Source organism: Ursus maritimus, unplaced genomic scaffold (assembly GCF_017311325.1).
Source record: "Ursus maritimus isolate PB19 unplaced genomic scaffold, ASM1731132v1 scaffold_3, whole genome shotgun sequence".
NCBI lineage: Eukaryota > Metazoa > Chordata > Mammalia > Carnivora > Ursidae > Ursus > Ursus maritimus.
The window spans coordinates 66,962,988-66,986,885 of NW_024425563.1; the positions used below are offsets into that span (position 1 = coordinate 66,962,988).

The window sequence follows — 23,898 nt, forward strand, 5'->3', positions numbered from 1 at the left end:
GCCCGTGTACCCAAGAGCAGACAGGGGCCACAGAGACAGAAAGAACCAGACTTGACTAGGTCTTTTAGATGGGAATGAAGGATAATAGGGCTACAATTTGCATTAACCAACAATTTAGGAGCAGATTCAATGAGAAACATCTCAATGGATGCTAGCATGGCTAGAAGACACCAAGCACTAGATGGCCACCTGCCTCAATACTTTGGGACTAGAGCTACTGGGAACATAGATGCAGCCTTGGGGGAAAGAATGGTAAAATCTCGCATTAATTAAAAGGCCTCAGAATAGACAGTAACCTGACTTATGGGAAAGCAAAAGAAAAGAAAATGTTAACACTTGCATATTTGGCATTTCTAGACTGAAATTTGTGCACACTTTATATATTTAGAATGACTTAACTAGGGTTGGTTCACTCAGTAGGTAAAACAGAGAGAGAGTTAAGAATTTTCCTAAGAATATAATCATAGTGTAGGACCATGGAAACCACACTGGGAAAGAGGAAAAGAGAAGGCATATGAAGTATGAAAAAATGCAAAATAGGAGTCTCAGTGAGTTTGACCGTTGAGTCAAATACTGTAGGAGCATGGGAGGTGGGATACAGGGAATGACATGTTTGTTTTAGATATTTTGGATGTGGTGATATTCTTTGTGAAGCTAAATTCTAGGGTGTGGTCATGGGAATGGATAGATATTGGTGAACTGTAGATAGATATTGATAAGCTGGAGATTGATGAACTGAGGTGTGAAAGTATGGATGGATTATTCACAGTGATGTTGAAATCAACAAGAATGATGACAGGAACCATGGCTACTAAGGAAGCAGTCAAGTACTCCATATAGGGTAACAATTAAATGTAGTTGGTGGTGTTGTCTGATGTCTTGTCTTCAAAGGTCCTGTGATTTTAAAGGAGAATGGAGCAGCAGTAACGTTTTGAATGCAGAGAAGTAATAAACTAAGTGTGGGAAGAGGATGACATCCAACTTGCCTTCAAACCATGAAATACTTTGAGCTGAGAAGCAAAGCCATCTACACTTAAGAAGTCTTATGAGACATGGTGTCCTCAAGTTGTGATGAGAATATAAAAGGAATACCCGGAGAAGAAATTGTGTAGGTAGGAAGTTTGAGGACAAACGCTGAGTTCCAGAAAGCAAAACGGAAGTGTTTGGAGGAAGGGCAAAGAAAGTGAGAAACTAAGTCAGATTGGGGGAATATACAAATCAATCTGGAGAAGAAACTAGTCAAAGATGTATGAGTTGGCAGGAGGGAATGTCAGGTCCTACCTGAGTTAAATCAGGACTTGAGGCATAAGAGGACTGGCCTAGGTAGACTCTGAAGTCCAACAGTGTAACACAGAGCCCAGACAGCCATTTAGCTGAACTATGTGGAGCCAGATGGTCACTGTTCACTGTTTCTCAATGTGTTATGACAGCCTGGGGGAGAAAGATCCCACCAGGAACAGGCTTAGGGAAGACGTGAGTTCATATTATCTCAGGGGAGATAGCCGGGGGGGGGGGGGGGGGGGAGACTCACAGGGAAAATAACATGTCTGTTCATTGGTTAAGAGATAGAAGCAGTGAAAGGACAAGAAGAGGATGAAATGAAAGAAGTGAGAATGAAAGAAGTAATGAAGCAGGGGGGTCTAGGGGTTAAAAAAAAAATGGCCAAAAAACGTCAAATAAGTGAGAGGGAACAACCTTTCCTAGAGCAGTGTATTTTATACGCTGTTCGTTGGTCAAGAACTATTACTGGCTTTAGTGTATAAAGCACTGAATCATGCTTCTTGGAAAATGTAATATGGAGGCATAAAGTAAGAAGGGAGAGTTCCTTTCTACGCACCTTCAGTACCATGATGGAGTGTTGGGTAGGGCTCCTTCCCAGTCTTTTTACATGCATACATCAACCCACATTCATATATATAGTTTTTCTTTATTTTTTTCTTAAATAGAAATTAGACCTTACTATATACATGTTGGCCTGTGATATGTTTTACAATTAACAAAATATAAAGGAGAATTTTCTAAAACAGATGATATCAGTCTAGGTCCTCTGGTAAGCAGATGCTGAGAGAGGAATGCAAGAGGGTCTGAGTTTTTTGATTTTAGGTTTTTTGGGTTTTTTTGTTTTTGGATTGGAGGAGAAACAAAGCATATGCTCACCAAATCAGTGGCTGAATATTATGTACCTGGAGCCATATTGATTTGCTCTAGCAAAAATACTATGTGTAGCAATGTAGGGCCACCACTCAATTGGTTTCTAATAGCCTACAGTTATTCTCAAGGAATTACCCAGTTTCCACAGTTGAATTCAGTGGAGAAATGATGGAACCAATACTCTCGAAATACTTATAAGGATGGAACTAAACTCCATCATTCCTAGCAGGATACCATATTGGTTTGTATTTGCTACTTTAGTTGGAGGCATGTTCAGAGGTTTATACTTGGCCTTCCCCACTATGACAGCTCTCTAATCCCATAGACTATGGACCTAATGTGGGATTTTTTCAAATGCCAATTGCCAAGTTTGTAAATCCCTGTTATATATCCATTCAAGGACCAGGGGAATGACCTCTATCTCTGCCCAGAGCAGGACTCCTCTACTGAGAAATGTTTGCTCTGCAGCTCCCAGCTGGGTTGGCTGGGGGATGGTCTGTGAAAGGCTAAGAGGGAGGAAGCAATACTGGGTAGGGAAAGCTTGCAGACTGTGTGGCATACATGACATCTGTGGAAGGAAAGGGGGCATAGGAAGCAGAATTGACCTGGGAGAGACGTATACCACAATGCAAATGTGACAAAGCCGTAGCCAACCAGAAGAGGTCCTGGGAGCAAAGAATTCCCATTAACAAAGTCCCACATGGAGGAGAAATGGCCAGCCCTAGTGCTTGTCCATCATTGGGGATGGACAGGAAGAGCAAGGCCTCAGTTCAAACACTGCGTGGATCACAACGGTGCTGCAGCTGGCCGCGGTCAGCCAGCTGCCTCCTTGTACTAACAGCAAGTATCTCAGTGCACGGCTATGTCATTTATTTTTATCCATCCCCTCATGAGTACACATGTTTTCACATTTTTTTCTTGTTCTTACAGGCAATACTGCAATGAACAATGTCATATGTGTGTCTCTGCACTCTGTTGGTAAAACTCTAGAAGTAGAATGACTAAAACATGAGGTAACTATCCTTACAATTTTTACAGATTCTGCCAATTGCCTTCCAAAAAAATCTGCCAATTATACGCTCCCACAAATAGTATAGGAGAACGCTTATTTCCCCAGGATTTGCCAACACGAGGAGATGTAATTAGCTTTTTTCATTATTTGCCATCTGACAGAACTATGGTGTAGCATTCTCTTATTACTTTTTATTTTCCTATTCAATCATTAGTTTGAGCATATTTCCATATGCTCATTACACATTTGTTTTTCTTCTTTCGTTAATTTTTAATCTCCTTTGCTCACCTTCCCTTATTGGTTTTCAACACAAATATCAGACACAATTAAGAAATTTCCGGGGGGGGGGGCAGGGAAGAATGTTCAGCCGGTATGTAGAGCTGAAGCAAAAATTCTTCTTATCTTCCCACCAAAAGTCAAGATGTGTTAGCTTCAGGATCCACCTCCCCCCGCCATAACACTGAAGCTATAGGTGTCAAAACCGAAAAATGAACAATTTTTTTTGGTATTGCTTTAGCGAGGGGGAGAATTTTAGCCTTTAAAAGTGTAAGGAGGCAAAGAATGAAACCAAGGGCTTCTCCAGAAGGAAGTATTGTGCACAGAAAAAAAAAAAAAAGTGAGCTAGAGCTGTAGGCTAGTAGGAGAGGGGAGCCTCGAGTAAAAAATGGGCGAGAGGTTCACCCATCTCTCTTCACTTCTCAGCAATGGTGGAACAGCCTTGAATCCTTGAATTCTCACCTTCCCTTCCCCCAGAAACCACCTTGACTACTTCCCCAGTGATTTCTCATTAACTCAGTGTTCCCAAACAAACGCATCATTGTGTTCCCCCCTTCCGCCAACCTCCCCTTTCCTCCGGACCCTTTGACTTCCCTGCCTCTATTAATGAAATCACCACCTCCCAGTAACACAGGCTTAGAACATCACAGAATTTTTTATTTTCATTCTTCCTTCTCAGATGTGACAAGAGCTGGAGAGCCCACCAATAAAATGGTTCTTTTCATTCTCTCTCCCACCGCTCCAACACTTCTCCTTTCTTGTGTGCCTTCGAAATTCTTTTCAATCTTTATAACTCAGATGACATGTCACCTCCTCCAAGGAAGTCTTCCCTGAACCCCCGCCATATACACACACACACACACCTTATAGATATCACATTATTTTTTCTTTAGATTATTTACATGTTTTTCTCCTGTCCTTGAGGACAGCGACTATGCTTTTTTCATCTTTGTGTCCCCAGCACCAATCATAGTGTCTGGTACATAATGGGTGTTCAATGAAGTTTTATTGCACTGAATTATTCAACTGCTAACAAATTTGAGCTCCAACAGTTCCATGTTGCCTACCTCAGGAATCTCAAAGTCCTCATATCAGCATTTAAAGTTTTTATGATATAACCCTAAGCTCCCATCTCCTTCTTCCTTGGGGTACTCCAGATGACAGCCAGACCAACCTAGCCCTCATTTCTCCACTCTGTCTCCAGCTCCTACATCTGTGCTTTTGCTCAGGCTTCGACATCCTTCCTCACTGTCTACCAATAATTTGCCCAAATCTTGTTTATGTTTCTGAAGTCAGTCCCAAAGCCAGTTACCAGAGGAGGCATTTCCTGATTCCCAGCATAGCCCTTCCTCCAAACATTACTGAGGATCATTACTATCACCACCAACATGACACATTGATCAAATCTCTTTTATAAACTGTTTTTAAATGCACTTAATTGTAATTTTTTTGTTCTGAGGATTAAATGATAGTCACATGAATAAAAAAATTTTTTTAATTAGCCATTGTTTTTCATCACCCACTATTAGTCTGAGATACCTGAAAGAAGATGTTTTCACAGCAACCAAAGCATCTAGTCCAGCTCCTGGCACCTAGTAGCCTCTAGAAATACCAATTTAAGAAATATCACAGACCAAATGGTGATTTAGGCCTTGCTTTCCCCATCTCTTCACCAATATGCTTCCACCAATATTCCCTTCTCATTCCCCAAAAGAAGGCTGCTAAATTGCCTGTAGTTATCACTTTCTCAGAGAGACCTTTCTTGCCTACCAAATCTAAGGTAGCTCCAGGCCATTATCTATAATCCCCAAGAAAGAATACATCATGACTATTTTGTTCCCTGCTAAAACAGCCATTTCTTAACTAATCATTTGTCTCTTACATATTTTGTAAATAATTTCTTCAAGTCTGCTGTTAATATTTTAACTTTAAATATTCTCTATATATTCTATTACACACACACACACACACACATACATACATATATTCGGCAAAATACATACACACTCTCTCTTACTTCCATCATGGCTTTTGAAGTTCTTGATATATATATATACATTTTTTAATGCTCCCTTCCAATATGTTTCTAGAGGTGAAAAAGTTGAAAGAGCATCTTTTTAAGGGTCTTGAAGCATTTCGTCAAATTAAATATCTCCAGCCCTCTGGCAAAAGTGTCACTTGCATTCTTAAAGCTCTACCAGTGGCCTTATGTTATCAGATTCTGCTAGGCAAGCTGAATAGAATTAACTTGATGCTACGTAAGCATACTCTTGAAAATTTCAGGAATTGGGTCCTCAAGCAGGGGTACTTTGATACTCCTCCCTGCTCACCAGCACCAAATCATTTGGTAGTCCTCTCACAGTTTACCTTTACTTGAATGAATGTACAAATTTGTCCATACCCATTGCCCCCAAATAATAATTCTCTTTGCTTTACTTCCATAGAGACTGGATAACCTCCAAGATCTGTGGTCAGACAGAGAAGACAAGTGCCACTGTCTTTCCAGGTCACTCTCTAATCATGGTATAATACACAGTGATTTAGCCAACTGTGTAAACAACTTTACCTAGCTATTCCGACCCAGTTATCATAAATGTTGCCAATTATAACAGTTTCCATCATAGAGAAATGACCCTAGAAGAATGCAGTGCCCTGTGAGCATAATCCGGTAAATATTATTGGACGGGATGACATGGAGACAAAAGTTTGGTGACCTAAGTACACACTTAGCACTGAGCCATCTCTGTGAACATCATATGACTTCCCCTGATCTTTAATCATCCAGCAACATGTAGGGCAGTAGTGCTGGGTAAGCCAAGACAGTACTCAGTGGGGCTTTCCTGAATTAGACCTGTCTGTAATACATCATTTTCCATGGCCTTTCCTCTGCAAATTAAAGAGTGTAATTCTTTATAATATACATTTTTGCCTATTCTAGATCCCACAGACGTGGAAAGAAAAGCAAACACATTCTTTTACTACTATTCTTAAGATGTAATCCAGGGGGGAAAAAGTGCGGTGGATTTTTACCTTAAATTTTTCTTGCTTCATCAGAGAGAGTTTTATTTTATTGTTTGGTTTCTTGTACACATTGTTTTGTTTTTCTTTTTTCTTTTTTTTTTTTCTTGCTTCATCAAACTGTACAAATATGTAATAAAGGATTTGGCGTACAAAAATACACATCTTAGGGGTACCTGGGTAACTCACTCAGTTGATCATCCCACTCTTGATTTCAGCTCAGGTCATGATCTGGGGGTGGTGGGATCAAGGTCCATGTCCAGCTTCGTCCTGCCTGGAGCCTGCTTAAGATTTTCTCTCTCTCTTCCTCTGCCCCTTGCCCCCACTTGCACACACACTCTCCTTCTCTTTCTCTCTCTCTCTAAACACACACACACACACACACATATAAATCATAGTGGTATCAAAACCTATCTCCAAGGGTAGATGCAAGTTAGAGCTTCCCCAATGTTTCCACAACTGTTTAAGCTTAAGTAGTGATAAAGCAGGGTAGGAATCACAAAGATACACCAGACTTGGTCCCAACCCTGATCTTTTTCAGGGAAAGGGATTCAGAGAGGTCAATACAATAATAAAAAAGCTACAATATAATATCCTAAGTGACAAAGACCATATTGGAAGAAGCATGGAGGAGAGGACTTCAGGAAAGATCTCTTGCAGCACATAGTTTGTGCTAGATATTTAAGAGTAGAAAAGAATGTCTTAGACAAAGATTTGGATTAAGGACATACTATACAGGAGGTCAGAGCGAATAAATTCTCTGATGGTAGAAGGCGGCAAGTTGACAAATTTATCCCTTTATAACTTTGTTTTTAATTAACAGAGTTAAACCTAATGAACAGACTGTATTAACGGAGAAAAACAAATTGATGGCCTTTTATGGCCGCAGGAAAAAAAAAATAAAGTATTTGGGAAGTTACTGAAGCCGAAGTCTCACCAAAAAGAACTTCCAGTTCCTGACTTGAACTGTTCGCTCCTGGAGAAAAGACCAGTAGTCTTTACACTAGTTCTTTCTCTCACTGTCCAATGGCAGAGAAGCTCATATTTTTACATGCAGCTGATTGGCTACTGTAAAAAGCCCGCTCTGAGCAAGAACCAACGACATCCCGGAGCTCAGACTCTTGGAAATAGTTTCTGGTCAGGAATGCGTGACATTGAGACAGTCTCTCCTTGTAAACAAGGACGAGTATGGGCGGTCCCCCAGCCCACGCGATCCGGGGCTCTGTCCCAAGTGGCTGATCTTTAGCCCATATACCTCCCGATGCCCGCTTCACCTGCCTTCTCACAGCCCCGGGCACTGGTGCCAAGTCTCTCCACCGACAGGACTCCGCGGCCGGGGGGGCGGAGCCCAAAGTTCTTTATCTGAGCTGATTGGCGCGGCCCCAGTTCTGGACTAGTCTCCAAGTCCCAGTGACTCCTCCCCTTTGGAGTGGGGGTGGGGGGCGTGCCGGGAAACAAATAAAACCGCGGGAGGCGACTGGTGGTAGCCAGACGCGAACTTGAGTCTCCAGCCGGTCGCGGCTCCTCGCACTCACTGCCGGCCTCCTCCACTCGGAAGCACCCCAGAATCTCAGCCCAGATCGGGTGCACGAGCCAGCCCACCTGCCCTCACTGCCCAAACGCGCACCGCCCCCACCTGGGTCCCAGGTTCTGCTTTTCTCAGCCTTCGTCCCTCAAGCCAGCCCCAGCGCTTGCCAGACAGGGTGGGCATCAAGATGAAGGCGGCCCGCTTCGTGATGCGCAGCACCGGCTCACTGAGCAGCGCCAGCCTGGTGCCCCGCGAGGTTGAGCATTTTTCACGCTACAGCCCGTCCCCACTATCCATGAAGCAACTCCTGGACTTTGGTGAGCTGGGAAGTAGGGCCGGGTGGGGGCGCTGGGGTTGGGGAGCTTCCTTAACTTTCAGTCCTTGTGCAGGGAGAGCAGAGCTCATTGCTTAAACTAGCTGGAGTCTGCTATCCTGCTGAACCCTGGAGCCTCGACGCCAGTGCACCTTGTCCTTTCTTAGATCTCTCTTATTTCTGACAGTTTGTGCCTATAGGTCAAGGCCGCTTGCTGACCCACTGATGCTGGATGGTTTGAGCTCATCTTTCCGTCCAAAGCTTCCAGTCAAAATATTTTGCTTTGCGGCACCATTTAACAATGAATTAAAAAACTTTATCCCCTCCTTCACAGTATAATACTTTTTGGGGAGGATTCCTAATGTTATAAAGTAGCTTCATATTAATTCAGATTTTATCCCTTAGCCACCTTCCACCTGTTCACAGGGTATATACATCTCTCTGCATTGCTAACAGATTTGTCTCTTTACCATTATGGTTTTCCATATATTTGCATTACTGCCAAAAATGTTTGCAAACTTCTGCAGTGATCTTACAAGGAAAACTTCAAGGATTTAAACGTGGTATTATTTATCACTAATGTGGGAACATCGTAACTCCTACCCACCCTGTGATCCCTCTACTCCAATTTCATATCTAGAACTCTCTGAACGATGTTGGGTTGACACTGTGGTGTTGACTGAGCTATGGGATAGTCTGACTTCATGGAAGTGAATCCTCTTCCAAAAAAAGAAAACAATAATTCTCATATTGGTCATTTTTTTTACAAAGAAAGTAAAGAAAAAAAACAATGAAAAAGGAGGTAACTTACTTCTTCTTAGTATAAACAGTAACCCAACTGAGGGTGAAACTATAAGTTTATGATATGTGTGTGTGTTCAGTATTGTATAGTTAATGCTATTCAAATGTATCATTTAGAGCTACTTTTTCCCCGAAACTAAACAAATGTTATTTATTACAGGTTCAGAAAATGCATGTGAAAGAACTTCTTTTGCATTTTTGAGACAAGAATTACCTGTGAGGCTAGCCAATATCCTGAAGGAAATTGATATCCTCCCTGATCGATTAGTCAAGACTTCTTCAGTGCAATTAGTTAAAAGCTGGTAAGTGGTGAATCATTCTGAAACAGTCTCTATTTTTAAAGACACGTATCTGAGTATGAATTCTTATAATACATTAACATTATAATTGGAAAACAGGTGGTCTGAACAGTAAACATTTTTGAAAGATGTAAAGATGTTTTTAGTAATTTAGGGTAAGTTATCATAAGAACAGTTACAAAGCTACAAACAGACATCTTGCCCTGAAAAAGTACATATTTTCACAATATAATTGTATTTTAAATAATAAAAGACAGAGTTTGATATTGCACACGGAATCCTACCCTAGAAATATACAGAAGGACTACTATTTGGAGGGTCTAATCTTTGCTAGTTACAAACCAATAATCCGCAGGCTTTCGGTTCAAATCCTGCCTCTGCCTCTTCCTAGTTTTTGGGGAATTTCTTGGCAAGTATCTTAAATTTTCTATGCCTCAATTCCCCCATCTGTTACTGAGGAAAATAAAGTATATGCTTCAAAGGGTTATGTGAGTGAAATTAAATGAGCTAATCCATAAAAAAGTACTTGCAAGAGTACCTGGCACTCAGCCAGCACTTAATAATTGTCAGTTATTATCACCTCATTTTACAGATAAGGGTACTGAGGCTTAGAGAGGGTAGATCACCCAAAGTAACAGATTTTCAGAGGATAGGACCACGGTACCCCTGAGGCAGATATACACCAGAGCCTCACCCTAATCCACTGACTACACAGCTTTTTGTTTATTGATTTAAGAAATATATATATATTTAAAATACTGTAAATATGTATTGTATAATTACATATATTATAAATATAAATATACAATATATATTATAACTATAAGTATTATAGTTATATAAATATAAATATTGTATATTATAAATATATATTATTAAACAATTACAATCTGAAATACATCATCCATAGTATTTACTGCTGCTTTCACAACTTCTACTCACCTATGAATGAATATAGTAGGAAAAAATAAGAAGCCTTCCTTAAAAAGTTGTTTCTAAGTATTATAAAAAAAGAAAACATTTGCCAGATAAAACAAAAAACTGACTACTGATCTGTAATGATTAAAGAAATATAAATTTTAAATAGGAAAGTTGAGGGTTAAGGTCATAGTTTCCTTGTTTTGTTTTTTAGATACAGTGTTTTCCAGGTGTTTTAAAGGAAAGTTTCAATTTTAAACATTATACTTTCTCTTTTCCATCATTTTGAAATGATGTAGCCACTTGTATCTGACTATTCAATTTTAAAACTTAAAGCACACCTGTCACTTTACAGGTATATCCAGAGCCTGATGGATTTGGTGGAATTCCATGAGAAAAGCCCAGAGGACCAGAAAGCATTATCAGAGTAAGTTCTATGCATTAGAATACATGTCTAAAACTTCGACTATTTCCAGACATACTCCAAAGATTTTTTTTAGACATAAATTAAAGGAGCTACAATTCTGAATAATAAGTAACCTCCCCCTTACAAATGACAAGTTTTGACTTGTTGGTTTTTTTAAAGTGATAAGGAAGGATGGCATTGAAAATGATGCTTAGTATGAACAAGTGTGGGGAACTTCTTATTATTAAGGAAATCTATTTTTACTATAAATTTAGTCTGATGATTAGCTTCACAGGTGGATTTACTATTACACAGTATTACTATATGTCATTGTCACTGGAGATTGAACATTTTCTTTCAGAGTAACTGATAGTTTCTGGCTATAAGAATAGGAAAGAAGAAACTTTTTATAAATCTGAGAAGAAATCTTGAAGGTTTTTTCCACAGTGGCACTCTAGAATTCTCTTTAATATTAATTCTTTTTAATTATTATTTTTTAAAAAGGAGGCTTAATGAATTCTTAGAATGAATTCACCCGTTAGAAAGCTGGTATTTTTACGTTAAGCTAGAAACAAAATAAATCTTTTTGTGATACTGTCTCCTCTATTGTAGTTGAGGAATCTCTAGTGAGAACCTTCATAAAGCTTCATCCAAACATTTTATCATTTGATTTCCTTAGATGGATACTTAAAAAAGGCTTTAGCCCTCTTTGAAGTAGTCTAAGGAGTATAAGTGAATGAAACTTACTGGAACTTTCAGTAACTGTAAATGTGTTTTGGCTTAGTTTTGTAGATACGCTCATCAAAGTTCGAAATAGACACCACAATGTAGTTCCAACCATGGCACAAGGAATCATCGAATATAAAGATGGCTGCACAGTTGACCCAGTCACCAATCAAAATCTCCAGTATTTCTTGGATCGATTTTACATGAACCGTATTTCTACGCGGATGCTGATGAACCAGCATAGTAAGTTAGCTCATCATGGTCATGACACACTGAGAAGGGTGTAGAATATAAGCCATACCCCAACCAGAGGTTTCATTATTCAGGGGGCTCACATTCTTTTTCAGTGGTAGTTTTAATTACAATTATCCTGCTTTTTATAACAATATCCTTCGTTTTTATTTTTCAACAGTTCTTATATTTAGTGACTCACAGACAGGAAACCCAACTCACATTGGAAGCATTGATCCAAGCTGTGATGTGGCAGCCGTGGTCCAAGGTAATTTCTAGATTTTTGCATTTCCCTTACTGAAAATGGACACTATGTGATTGACATATCTATAGATGAGGTGACTTTGTGAATAAATTTATATTCGGAGTGTTCCGTTTATAGTTTTATAAATACTGTCATGAAGTTCCTTCGCTTTTGAGAGTCAGGGTTTAAACATTCATTAATAACATAAAAATCCAGACATTAATGGGTAATGTGCCATATTCTTATATATTGTATTCAATCTCTGAAGTGTGCATATTCCTATTGGCACAGCTATAACTTCAACACTGTCTTAATTTTTTATTCAATAAAATATTAAAGAGGTATCTATGGCACATTTAATGACATGCCAAAATGCAATAAATACTGATATATATATATATATATATATATATATATAGTCCTGTACTCTAATGAATATTCTAGATTAAGGGTAGTACACACACTGAAGATCATGTGAAAATTTTACTTGGCACAAATTCCTTTCATCATTAAGAAAAAAAACCTTCTATTTCAGATGCCTTTGAGTGTTCAAAGATGCTTTGTGACCAGTATTATTTAACATCTCCAGAATTAAAGCTCACACAAGTGAATGGTAAGCTACAAATAAAACATATTTTAATCTATGGGAAATTCACTGTTCTCCCAGTATGATTACTTCTTGTAAACACAAAGCAACTTCCGTGCGCCCTTTCTCCCTTCTGAACTTGTCTAGAATTTGTACGCTTCTTTTTTGAAGCCGAAGTTCTCTTCATCTCAATTGGAAAGTTCCAGTTGAGCGTATTCAGTTGCTAGTGATGATTCATAAAGAGGAATGGTTTGAATAAATACATTAGGGTTTAGAGTAGCAATCTTGCAGAATATGGGGGTCAGGGAGGCCAGAAGTAGGAGGAACCACTTGGTAGTAGGAACATCCTCCTGGAGAAGTTACTCATAAGACCTGGAAACAAAAACACTTTAAATTGTACTGTAAGAAATAAGCCAGTCATGGGACAAATACTGTGGGATTCCACTTATCAGAAGTATGTAAAATGTTAAATTCAGAGAGGCAGAAAGTAGAATGGTGGTTGCCAGAGGTTGGGGGCTGGGGTAAATAGGAAGTTGCTGTTTAATGGGTATAAAATTTCAATTATGCAAGATGAATAAGTTCTAGAAATCCACTGTACAACATCATGCCTACAGCTAAGAATACTATATTGTACACTTAGAAATTTAAGAAGGTAGGTCTCATGTTAAATGTTCTTTTAAAAATGTCTTTAAATTACAAAAAAAAATGTTTAATTGCACTGTAAGTAAACACCACAGTTTTGGAAACAGAGCATACTTCAGTGGCTTCACCTCTAGGGTACCCCACATTCAAGTGATAATATGATGAGTGCAAGACACTGTTCTTATCTTATCCCATAGTGCTTCTCAGAGCAGGACAGTTAAAATTAAGTTGCTCAAATTAAAAGTACCCTAACTCATGGACTGGGGATATGTACACATAACTGATTGCTAAATTAAAAATAGGAATACAAATAAAGATTGAAAAATATCTCTAAGCATTAACAGCAGTGTTGCATAATACGTGTAGATAAACCGCTTGAACTGTTTGATAAAATAAAGAGGGAATTGTGCCAGACCTTCTGTTTTCTGATTCAAACTTTGCCAAGGCCTGGGACACCAAAGAATAATACTTTTATTTTTCTTCTCAAACAGTATTATGAGGTTTTTGTTTCTCTGTTTTCTTTCGCCTCTCGGTGAAATGTAAGCATATTTAGCCTGTAAGATTTAGTGTTTGGGTGAGAATAATCAAAAGAATAATCAAATGTGTTATTTTCCCATAAAATATGAAAATTATAGCTAATATTAATTTCAGTATTATACTATGGACACATGAGTTTTTTTCTTCTTTCTTAAAATGTATATGATTTTAACTCTGAAGTAGCCCAGTATGAAAGTTGTGAAAGCAGAAACAAATAATCCACGTAATCTAATTTATAGCACCCTTGTCATGCACTTCATCTGACCTTATACATTTGTAGAGAAATGCAAAAATTAATCATAGAGCACAAGGCAGCAACTGTAATAGCATTTTGAAAATAAGCCAGTTGTGTTTACTGTTAAAGAGGGAAGATCCTAGGGTAGAATTTCAGAGTAAAGGAAGATGGAGATTATTCAAATCTTGGGAATAAGGAGTCTCTATTAATCAAATAGATACAGAAGTTTGTTTTAATGAAATACTTGTTTACCAGTTCTAAATGAGTTTATTTTTTTTTCTAGGAAAATCTCCAGGCCAACCAATTCACATTGTGTATGTACCTTCTCACCTTCATCATATGCTCTTCGAACTATTCAAGGTATGACACTTCACAATACTTGCAATTTTGCTTTGTTTTTAATTCACAGGTTACATTTTTATTTCCTTTATCATTTCCCACTAAGTGGGAGCCTCACTATCTTCTCCCAAACATTCTTCAGGGCTCCTAACAGAAAGAAGCTACAGTTAGTGCTGGAAAGGGCACATGCGGCTCATTAGAGCATCCGCACATATTGGAGAATGCGCAATACGATTCACGATGTCTTACTGCTCCCTGCTCTTCTTATTTTTTCAGTGTCCAACAAAGCACTAGTCATTCATGCATATGTTAAGGAAGGTCAGGGGGTGAATGCTTCAGTGAATGGGGCCTTGTTACCTCCACCCCCGCAGGATGGTCCAGCTCCGAATCCAGACATTTAGGTCCAGAGTTGTTGCAGGTGGCAGGGCTCCAACCTGAGTCTAGAATGCACTCAGAAGGGATTCAGTTCCCTCCATGATCAACTTTAATGTGCATATGAATCATCTGGGGTATTGTTAACATTCTGATTCAGTGGGACTAGGGTGGGGCCTGGGGTTTAGAATTTGTGATAAGCCAACGGGTGATGCTGCTGGTCTACACTCCACACTTTCTACAGCAAGACTGTAGGACAGTGTTTCTCAAACTTCAGTATGCATTGAAATCACCTGGAGGGCTTCTTAAAAGACAGATTCTTAGGCTCTGGCCCAGAGATTTGATTCTGTACGTCTGAGAATTTGCATTTCTAACAAGCTCAAGTAGGATGTGAATGTTTCTGGTCTGAGGTAGCCAGGTACCTAGAATCAAATCCTGTCCTGGGTTCTACCAACTGTACTTACACCAAAAAAAAAAAAAAAAAGTAAAGAAAAAACACCTGAACCTTCATAACCCTTTCCAGGAGTCTCCTGGACTCCTGGAGGAGGAAGACTTAAAAAAATGAAATTTGCCTCTAATTCTGATATAACTTTTCTCAGAACTTACTATTTCCTACCTTATTCTAATGTTAGTGCAATGAGGTATCGATTGTACTACAGACATCTGATCTATTTTCTTTTACTTCAGCTAATGATTAGAACTTAGTATTATATAGAATCCAGAAAGCAGATAATGTACCAAAGGGAGGTTAGAGAGGAAAACAGGTGACATAAACCAAAACTTTATCTGTATGAGACTCATCCAGTTGTCTGCAAACTTTCTTCTCTGTTAAAGGACAAAAGATACTTTTTTCACTGATTTCATTTACTTTTAAATTGAACGGTCCAACTCCTAGTTATTTTGCCATCATTGGTAAAAGTTAAGATGATAATCAAATGCAAATTGAAATTTAATTTAGAATTATTTACTATCCTTTTAAATAGTAACAACCTTTCCCAGCAAGTTTTATAAAAGCCAATAAATTGGTTCAATGATTCACTGTTCATTTGTTATGTAATAGTCTTTGGTGGTTGGATGTAAAATGTAATGGAAAGACAGAAAAGAGAAAACCGGGAAATGGACTATAAAAACCAATTTCTACATTTAAATTAAGCTTACAAATAAGAACTTGACAGCTAGCAGAATTGTTTTTCCATTAGACATTACTCCCAGGAGCTATATTACATGGTAAATGAATATTTTTCATTATACATCCTGCATGACACATTCATAAATGGCTATTTACAGAGCTCTTTTACTACTAACTTTAAAAAAAAATAGGAACTTTGAATTACCCTCTGTGCTGCTTTTATTTTAAACATAAAAAACAGTTATTTATTGTTTCTCATTCTTCTGCCATTGAATTCCTTATGGTTTTGATTTCTTTAGAATGCAATGAGGGCAACAGTCGAACACCAGGAAAATTGGCCTTCCCTTACACCAATTGAAGTGATTGTTGTCTTGGGAAAAGAAGATCTTACAATTAAGGTAACCATTCTCTGTTGTTCTTTTGAGTCTCTCTTGAGATAAGGTGTCAATAATAATAAATAATAATAAATAATAAATAATAATAAATAATAATAAATAAATAATAATAAAGCTCTCTGCTTTGAGCAGCAGATCAAAGTCATGTACACCAGGTGACTTTTAAATAAAAGAAAAAATTTGTAGATCGACCAATGCACCTTGTTTTTAATGCATAGCTTTGGTCTGTTTAAGATTTCAGACAGAGGAGGTGGCGTTCCCCTGAGGATCATTGAGCGCCTCTTTAGTTACACTTACTCCACTGCACCAACGCCCGTGATGGATAATTCCCGGAATGCTCCTTTGGTAAGACCAATTAAATAGCTAAGTTCATCCCACCCACCTAGTTCTCAATGTAAAGCAAGGATTAGAAGGAAGTATGTAGGCAAGTTAGTCAATTTAGTTAAATTGGGCATGGGGTTATGAGAAAGCATGAGAAAGCAAGCTGAAGACGGTGAAACGATTTATGAGAGGTCTCTGATTGGAAGCAGAAAATACTTATCTGGGTTCTAGAACATCAGGAGCAGGGAGGATAATAACTCCTTCCTACGTTTTGTGTTTCAGTGAGCATGTCCACTTCTTTGCCAATAACTGATCTTTTTCCCTCTAGGCCGGTTTTGGTTACGGCTTGCCAATTTCTCGTCTCTATGCCAAGTACTTTCAAGGAGATCTGAATCTCTACTCTATGTCAGGATATGGAACAGATGCCATCATCTATTTAAAGGTATCCCTTCAATTCAGTAGAAACAATCATGTTTCTGTTTTTTTAAAGATTTTATTTATTTGTTTATTTGAGAGAGAGAGTTCGAGCAGAGGAAGGGGCAGAAAAAGAGGGAGAGAAAGAATCTCAGATGGACTTCCCACTGAGTGTGGGGCCCGACTTGGGGCTCGATCTCATCATGAACCTGAGATCATGACCTGAGGTGAAATCAAGAGTCGGATGCCCAACCGACTGAGCCACCCAGGCACCCCGAAACAATATTTCTGAAAGCCATGCTTCTTTTACAGCCCCAACTTGAATTACAGCCCCACAGTGAATTCCCCAAACTGAGTTAATGCAAATAATGACCACAAGTCATTTTATTTTCTGTTTGGTACGTGTAGACGTACTATTTAATATTTAATATGATAACTTACCAATTAGAAGTGGGACCAGGCTCCCTGCTTCAAGTGAAGCAAAATTGTTTCTCAAGAAGCATATTAGTTTCCAAGTGAGGAGATCCCCAGGTGAATTTTTTAAACCAACACCTTTTGGCATCTGTGAGAATAGCTGTACCTTTGTTTTACTTAAACTCGTGGGAAATATATGGTAATAATGTTCCAGCCTAGAAAACAACTGATACCAAGATATGCAAGACCTTAAAAGCTGACCTTATTAGAAATCCAGGGAAGGAAAAGCTAACTGCTTACAAGCTGTCAGTGGGATGTCTGGCATTTCCTGATTAAACTTTAAAACTTGGTACAAGTTTTTTTCTATTTCTGATAAAGCCTCAATGTATTTGGTAAGGTCACTGCCCTGATTCGTTAATTGTTTTCCAGCTGTTTGAATTGAAAATGTATTTACAGATTTTAGTAACTAAAACATTAAGCTTGTAGACTCCCATTTTGTGCAAGGGAATTATTTGCTGAGAAGCCTTTGACTATCTGAAATAGTTAATGTATTCATTTCTTAAATGAGCAAAAGTCTTCAAAGTACTGGGAAAGATTAAGAGATGATAGATTGATAGTATCAGATTTTAATAAATTAATAGTATCAGATTAGGACTCTTTATCACCGATACAAAGGTTTTTGTAAAGAATAGCTTTGCCATTCAGTTCTGTCACATCAGCAACATCCGAACAAGGGACGTATGTAAATATTGAAGACAAATTCTGTTCCCCAATTTATAATTGGATATATACTATTTTAGCCCCTACAGGGTAGAAATAAATATTTGTTTTTTACTTTTCTTTTATACACCTCCTAGCATATTATGGGCTATGGTGTGCTCTTATTAACTGAATCAATTACAGGAATGTAGTTGAATGTTTGAATACTTACCTCTGGATTTATTTTGAATAATCACTTCATGTACAAATAATGCCATGAATAATTTCTTTTAGTTGATTTTTCTCCCCCCTATTCTTTCAGGCTTTATCTTCAGAGTCTGTAGAAAAACTTCCAGTCTTTAACAAGTCAGCCTTCAAACATTATCAGATGAGCATCGAGGCTGACGACTGGTGTATCCCAAGCAAGGAACCAAAGAACTTGGCAAAGGAGAAAGTGGCTCTGTGAAGAGGGACACTCAGAACACTTTAAGGGATCAAAGTGGGTCTACGCCAGTGCTGCTTCCTGAATGTTTGCGTGGGAACTCTTGTTTCCTCAAAAACAAACAAAAGCAACAAAAACTCCTTGATCAGAACAGTGGTGCAAAGAGGAACAAAGCCCTCTTCTCTGACCCAGGAAAGTGTAACGTAGGCATTATTCTTTAAACCTAGTATAATGTATGAGCTTATGTCAAATCCTGAAGCATGAAAAACCCGTTTGCCATGTCTGTAGCAACAAGGATGGGAATGCAAGTGAAGTGAAGATGTAAGCTAGCACTTGCAGTGGACTGATATTTTAGGCCTGCAGTTGATGGCATAAGATATTGGTATTTATTGCATATCAAGTGTCAATATGCCAATATTTCCCTGCCATCAAAGGGTTGGGGCTTAGTTTACGCTCTGTCATTAGAAATGTATGTAAAGGTGCATTTCCTATATTTCTGTGTGCTTTAGGGAGGAAAAGCTGGTGACTATGTAACATTTACTTTGTATGTTATTTGAATGAAGAGGAATGAGTCAAAATGTTTTATTCCAAGTTGCAGCCAAGGCACTGGGCCAGTATAGAAACTCAGAAGAAAGCCTCTTCTGATAAATACCGCATCTTCATTATGCTGCTCTCCTGTTGACACTTCATGTAATAAGTGAACACTTATTGCCAGGTGCCTGCCTAGTCCTGGGTGAGTTTTAAAATATGCACTGAATTCAGGATGTTGGCGGTTGGAGAGGGAGAAGAATTACCAAAGTGATAACAAAACTATCTCTTGCCTTGCTTTGTTTATAAATGAAATGGTAGATTGGAAAAACCAATGTTCAGGAAAGAAATCATGCATTCAGAACCTTACTCAGTAGGAGGGGCTATTCTCTCCCCTGCAATGGTGGTAATCCAATGATGGCATCCCCTTTCTAGGCTTAAAAAGATATATTTTTGATATGTGTAATTATATTCTCTACATTCTTGCATTAACATGTCTGTAAAAACAATTCCTAATTATCAAATGGCTCGAGAACATTAGAATTTAAATATGTCTTGGGACATTTTTAACAAATAGCCTGGGAGTAAGAGGTTTTCATGCCAGGAGGCTTTCATTTGAATCATTGAGACTGAGGGCTCATAAATGAAAGTTGTACTGCATATGGAACTTTTGGGGACTTCAAGTATAATAGGTATGTTGACAGGCCAGTCTTGCACATAACCCTCACAGAAGGAAGGAAAAAATGGAAGGAAGGGTAGAAGGGTGCAAGGAAAGGAAGGAAGGAAGGAAGGAAGGAAGGAAGGAAGGAAGGAAGGAAAGGAAGGAAGGAACGAAGGGAAAAAGGAAGGAAGGAAACAGAGGGCAGGCATCTTGCTTTTTCCCCTACAAATTATTTCAAGAAATGATCTATATTTTCATAGATAAATTACTGGCAAGAGTTTGAATTGATGTCTTTCAAAAGAGAATGGCTTATTTAAATGGTTCTCTCGCTTTTGTGAGATAATAGGCTTTTCTGAGATAATAAACTCATCTGTGTCAAATTGATGTGTAAACTGGGATATAGAAAAAAACTAGAATTTTCTGCATTGTAAAAGAATCAGTACTGTTTGTATATGTTGAATTTAACATTTGTGTTTAGTTTTGTTGTGGCCTAGAATTGTGGTGCTTCTGGTAGTGGCCATAGAGGCCTCAAATGATTTGTTGTGGATGTCAGACTTTATCATGAGAAGTCCCAGAGAGCGACTTTTCTTGATGGTGGGACTCCGGCTCATGCATTTATCGATTACACAAAACTGTTTGCAATAGCTTATTTGACTTTTCAGTTTCTACTGAATTTAAACAGTTTGCATGTAAATACTTGTATTTACCAAAGATTTAAAGAAGTTGATAAGTAATTAACCCCAACACTGTGAACTATCTTTAAAATACTAGAAACGAAATGTTAATATCACAATAACATAAACTGTGTAAATAGAGTTCTATAAAATAGAAATAGTCTACGTTGGTATTTGTGATATCTGTGGAACAGCTTTAGGATTCTAGCAGATGGATACTGAATGTTCAGGCCCTCTTAAGTTATTGATGTATAAATTGTATTTTTGTCTCTATGTACATAAAGATGTAATCGTTTTTATAATAAATATTTTTATTATAACAGTAAACGTGGTTTTTTGAAATTCATTTCTCAAATAGATGGCAAAGTACTAAGAAATATTTGAGGTAAATATTTTCTTCACTTTACATTCAAATCTAATTCATCTGTATATTGGGTACAGCCTTTCAAAAGTATTGAAAGTAACTTAAAATTCTGGTTTTTAAACAAAAGATAAGCACTTTATAGCAGTCCAGAAATTTCTGATTGTCCTTTGCTTTCTCGTGTATGCCCCAGTAGCACATATACATAGTGCGCTTATCTACATGAATATATTTAATATATTCAATAATCATTTTTGTGATGTATACATTCTCTACATTTTTTGGGGTAGACTTAGTTTCACTTGGTGACTGTATTTACGTAATAAATACAGTAGAGTACCAAAGTAATTACCTAGATAATTTAGGTTCCCAAACAACTTCTGGATTAAATATCTGAATAATAATAAAGTAGAAATAAGATAGAAATTACTAAATTAATCTTCACACTGTCTTTCTTAACTAATTTAATCCTACTTTATCTTCAGATAACATCTTTGCCCACCTTCATAATACCCTTATTGGCAAGGTTTTTTTTTTTAAAGATTTTTTATTTATTTATTTGACAGAGATAGACAGCCAATGAGAGAGGGAACACAAGCAGGGGGAGTGGGAGAGGAAGAAGCAGGCTCCCAGCCCGATGTGGGACTCGATTCCGGAACGCCTGGATCATGCCCTGAGCCGAAGGCAGACGCCTAACGACTGTGCTACCCAGGTGCCCCTGGCAAGGTTTTTTTTAAATAAAAAAGGTATGAGGGGGGAGAGAGGAAAGAAAGAAAAGAGAGAAAGGAAGGAAAGAAAGAGACGAAGGAAGGAAAGAAAGAGAAAAGAGAATTAGTGGAATGGATTTGTCATAACTAAATTCTAAAATCTTATCAGAATAAGCATATTTGGGTCAGAAATGCCATCAACCTAAGGCATTAGACCTAAAGAACATACGGTAAAGCCCTTTATCAACGACGCTACTTGACAACCCTAGTTCCCTCTGTCAGAGAAGTACGGCACCAGGTGTCTAAAGAACGCACATGCACACACGCACACAAACACAAACACGTGCACACGCACACGAGATTCAGCTGTACAGTGTCCTTGGATTAAGCTGCTTGGAAGGGAGAGAGTTCGTGCACTACACAGGCTCAGAACCTTCATCCACATTTCCATAAAAACTGCAAGACTTTAAGTCCCATAATTCTCTATGTATGCACACAGACTTTTTGACTCAAGTCAAAAGATATTAATTTTCAAGTTAAACAAAGTTGGCTGAATTTTCATCAAATCATCTTTATACCATTTCTCCCAAATTTCAAATTTGGCTAGAAATGGCAAAAGCATTTGATCTTAACTACAATGAGATGTGCAGAGAGATCTCTGAGCTTGGGCATTGACCTTGATAATTTCTTCATTCTCGGCTATACTTCCAAGTAGTGCACTTACCCTTAGCCGTGTACCAACATTGCAAATGTACATGAGCTCTGCAGATCCCTTTGATCCGGCCTGGTGAAAGAATTTAATAATTTCACAGGAGCTTAGGTAAGAAATCCATAAGCCCCCTGCCATGAACACTGAGAGCAGTAGGGTTTTTATTTTCATTAATGTTTTGTCCGCATATCTTATCTCTCTTTTTGATTCTTCACTTTTTATCTTACACCACAGTTACTTAGGTAGTCCATAAACATTCCCTGGACAAATAGATGAATAAACACACAAATCAATTTCTGCCTATAGAACAGCCTCTCTGCATTTAAGGAGAGATTGGAACTCGTGTTAAAAAAAAAAAAATGTACATCAAATCTTATCAAAAGCTTTAAATGGTATTCAAGAAGTTTTACAACACTGCAGAAACTCTAGAATACTTCTCCAAGCAAGTAAAATTGCAACTGATCTTTGTTTAATGTCACTCTCTGTTGGTGGTCTTTGCCCACTGGAAATTATCACATATTTCAAAAGAAATGAAATAACAGGAAAAAGTTACTACTACTAAGGAAATCTCTGGAGCAAAAGGGTCGGTGTTTCAGATCTATGAATATTCTTTCTTCTTGTTCACCTTGGACTCAGATGAAAAAATATTACCATCCATATTTTATGGCCCTTTAACGGAAATGGGCAACTGTCTTTTAATGAGATTTTTCAGTTCCTACCCAAGTGCAAACAAACATTAAAAGCCACTCAAAACCAACAGAAATGTCAGTAGCCTTGAAAACATGTTGAATCTACTAAATGATGTGAAAATGATGTGAGCTGTCTTAGTGATAAATTGAGCAAGAAAATGATAAAGTTTATCAATGCATTATGAGACATCATTTTCGTGTTTACTGCTACCATTTAATGTAATGAAAATAACTTGGGACTGGTTGTCAAATAATGCAATATAGCTAGGAATTATTTATTAGCATACTGTTTTCCATAAATGTAAAACGATGTTTTAGTATCTAAGACAAATAACAAAAAGTCTTGAGGTTTTTTTTTTTTTAAAATCAACTCCATTAAAACTATGCCTTTGATGTATTTCTAGTCCAAAAATATACTTTAATAGCTGGTAGAGTTGCCCTTAACTTAAGTCTTTTTCTTTTAAACTCATTTTTAAGGATAACAGCATTTGTTTGAAATTATAAATTTGTGAACTGTAAATAAAATTAAAAAACGAAAACAAAAATAAAAGCCTTATACCATGTTCTTAGGCAATTCTCTCTACCTATTTCTTTACAAATGAGTTGATAGCCATAAAAATAAAGTACTATCTTTCCGATACAAAGTCATATAGTGTGAACACACAATATCAAGGATAGTAACATGTTTGCTCTAATACACCCTATTGCCTGATTATGACCTCGGGGTTAGATTGTTAGGTCAAAGTATGGTTTGTGACCCAAAACTGCTGAGCAAGACTGAAACCTCTTCAGGCAGGGATCAAACAAAGACCTTGACCTCTTTAGTAATGCTGTCCAACCAAAAACTGGGTGGATGGTGGTGCCATGTGTTACCTAATGAGGTCTATTAACTCTTTAAGGTCCCTTTGCGAGCACTGCACAAGGCTGCCTCTCCCCTGAATACCGAGGAGAAGTCGGCTGGCTACACATTATCAATAAACATATAGATGGCTTAATGTTGCACTTTGCCCAAAGCACACTCCCAGTAATTGTTTGTCGAACGGATAAAAAGAGACTTAAGCCATTAAAGTAACAATCAGGCTTCAGATGTTCCCGAGGCAGCCTCTTTCCCCTTCTAAATA

At 38.0% G+C, this 23,898-nt stretch overlaps 1 protein-coding gene across 1 annotated transcript; it reads left to right on the forward strand.

Moving 5' to 3' along the window:
• Window positions 1–7,942: 7,942 nt before the first annotated feature.
• PDK4 (pyruvate dehydrogenase kinase 4) lies at window positions 7,943–20,638 on the forward strand. Its single transcript, XM_008686270.2, has 11 exons — window positions 7,943–8,302; window positions 9,260–9,401; window positions 10,672–10,743; window positions 11,507–11,691; window positions 11,861–11,947; window positions 12,459–12,536; window positions 14,207–14,283; window positions 16,063–16,161; window positions 16,393–16,503; window positions 16,808–16,921; window positions 18,329–20,638. Exons 1-11 carry the CDS (start codon window positions 8,173–8,175, stop codon window positions 18,470–18,472), a joined length of 1,239 nt encoding a protein of 412 aa, XP_008684492.1. The 5' UTR covers window positions 7,943–8,172; the 3' UTR covers window positions 18,473–20,638.
• The last annotated feature ends 3,260 nt before the right edge of the window (window positions 20,639–23,898 follow it).

Excerpts from the sequence above, each read along its gene's own strand:
- PDK4 (XM_008686270.2), top strand. The coding sequence starts at position 8,173 with ATGAAGGCGGCCCGCTTCGTGATGCGCAGCACCGGCTCACTGAGCAGC. Across the intron at positions 8,303-9,259 it reads GAAGCAACTCCTGGACTTTG|GTTCAGAAAATGCATGTGAA; the intron begins GTGAGCTGGGAA and ends TATTTATTACAG. Across the intron at positions 10,744-11,506 it reads GACCAGAAAGCATTATCAGA|TTTTGTAGATACGCTCATCA; the intron begins GTAAGTTCTATG and ends GTTTTGGCTTAG.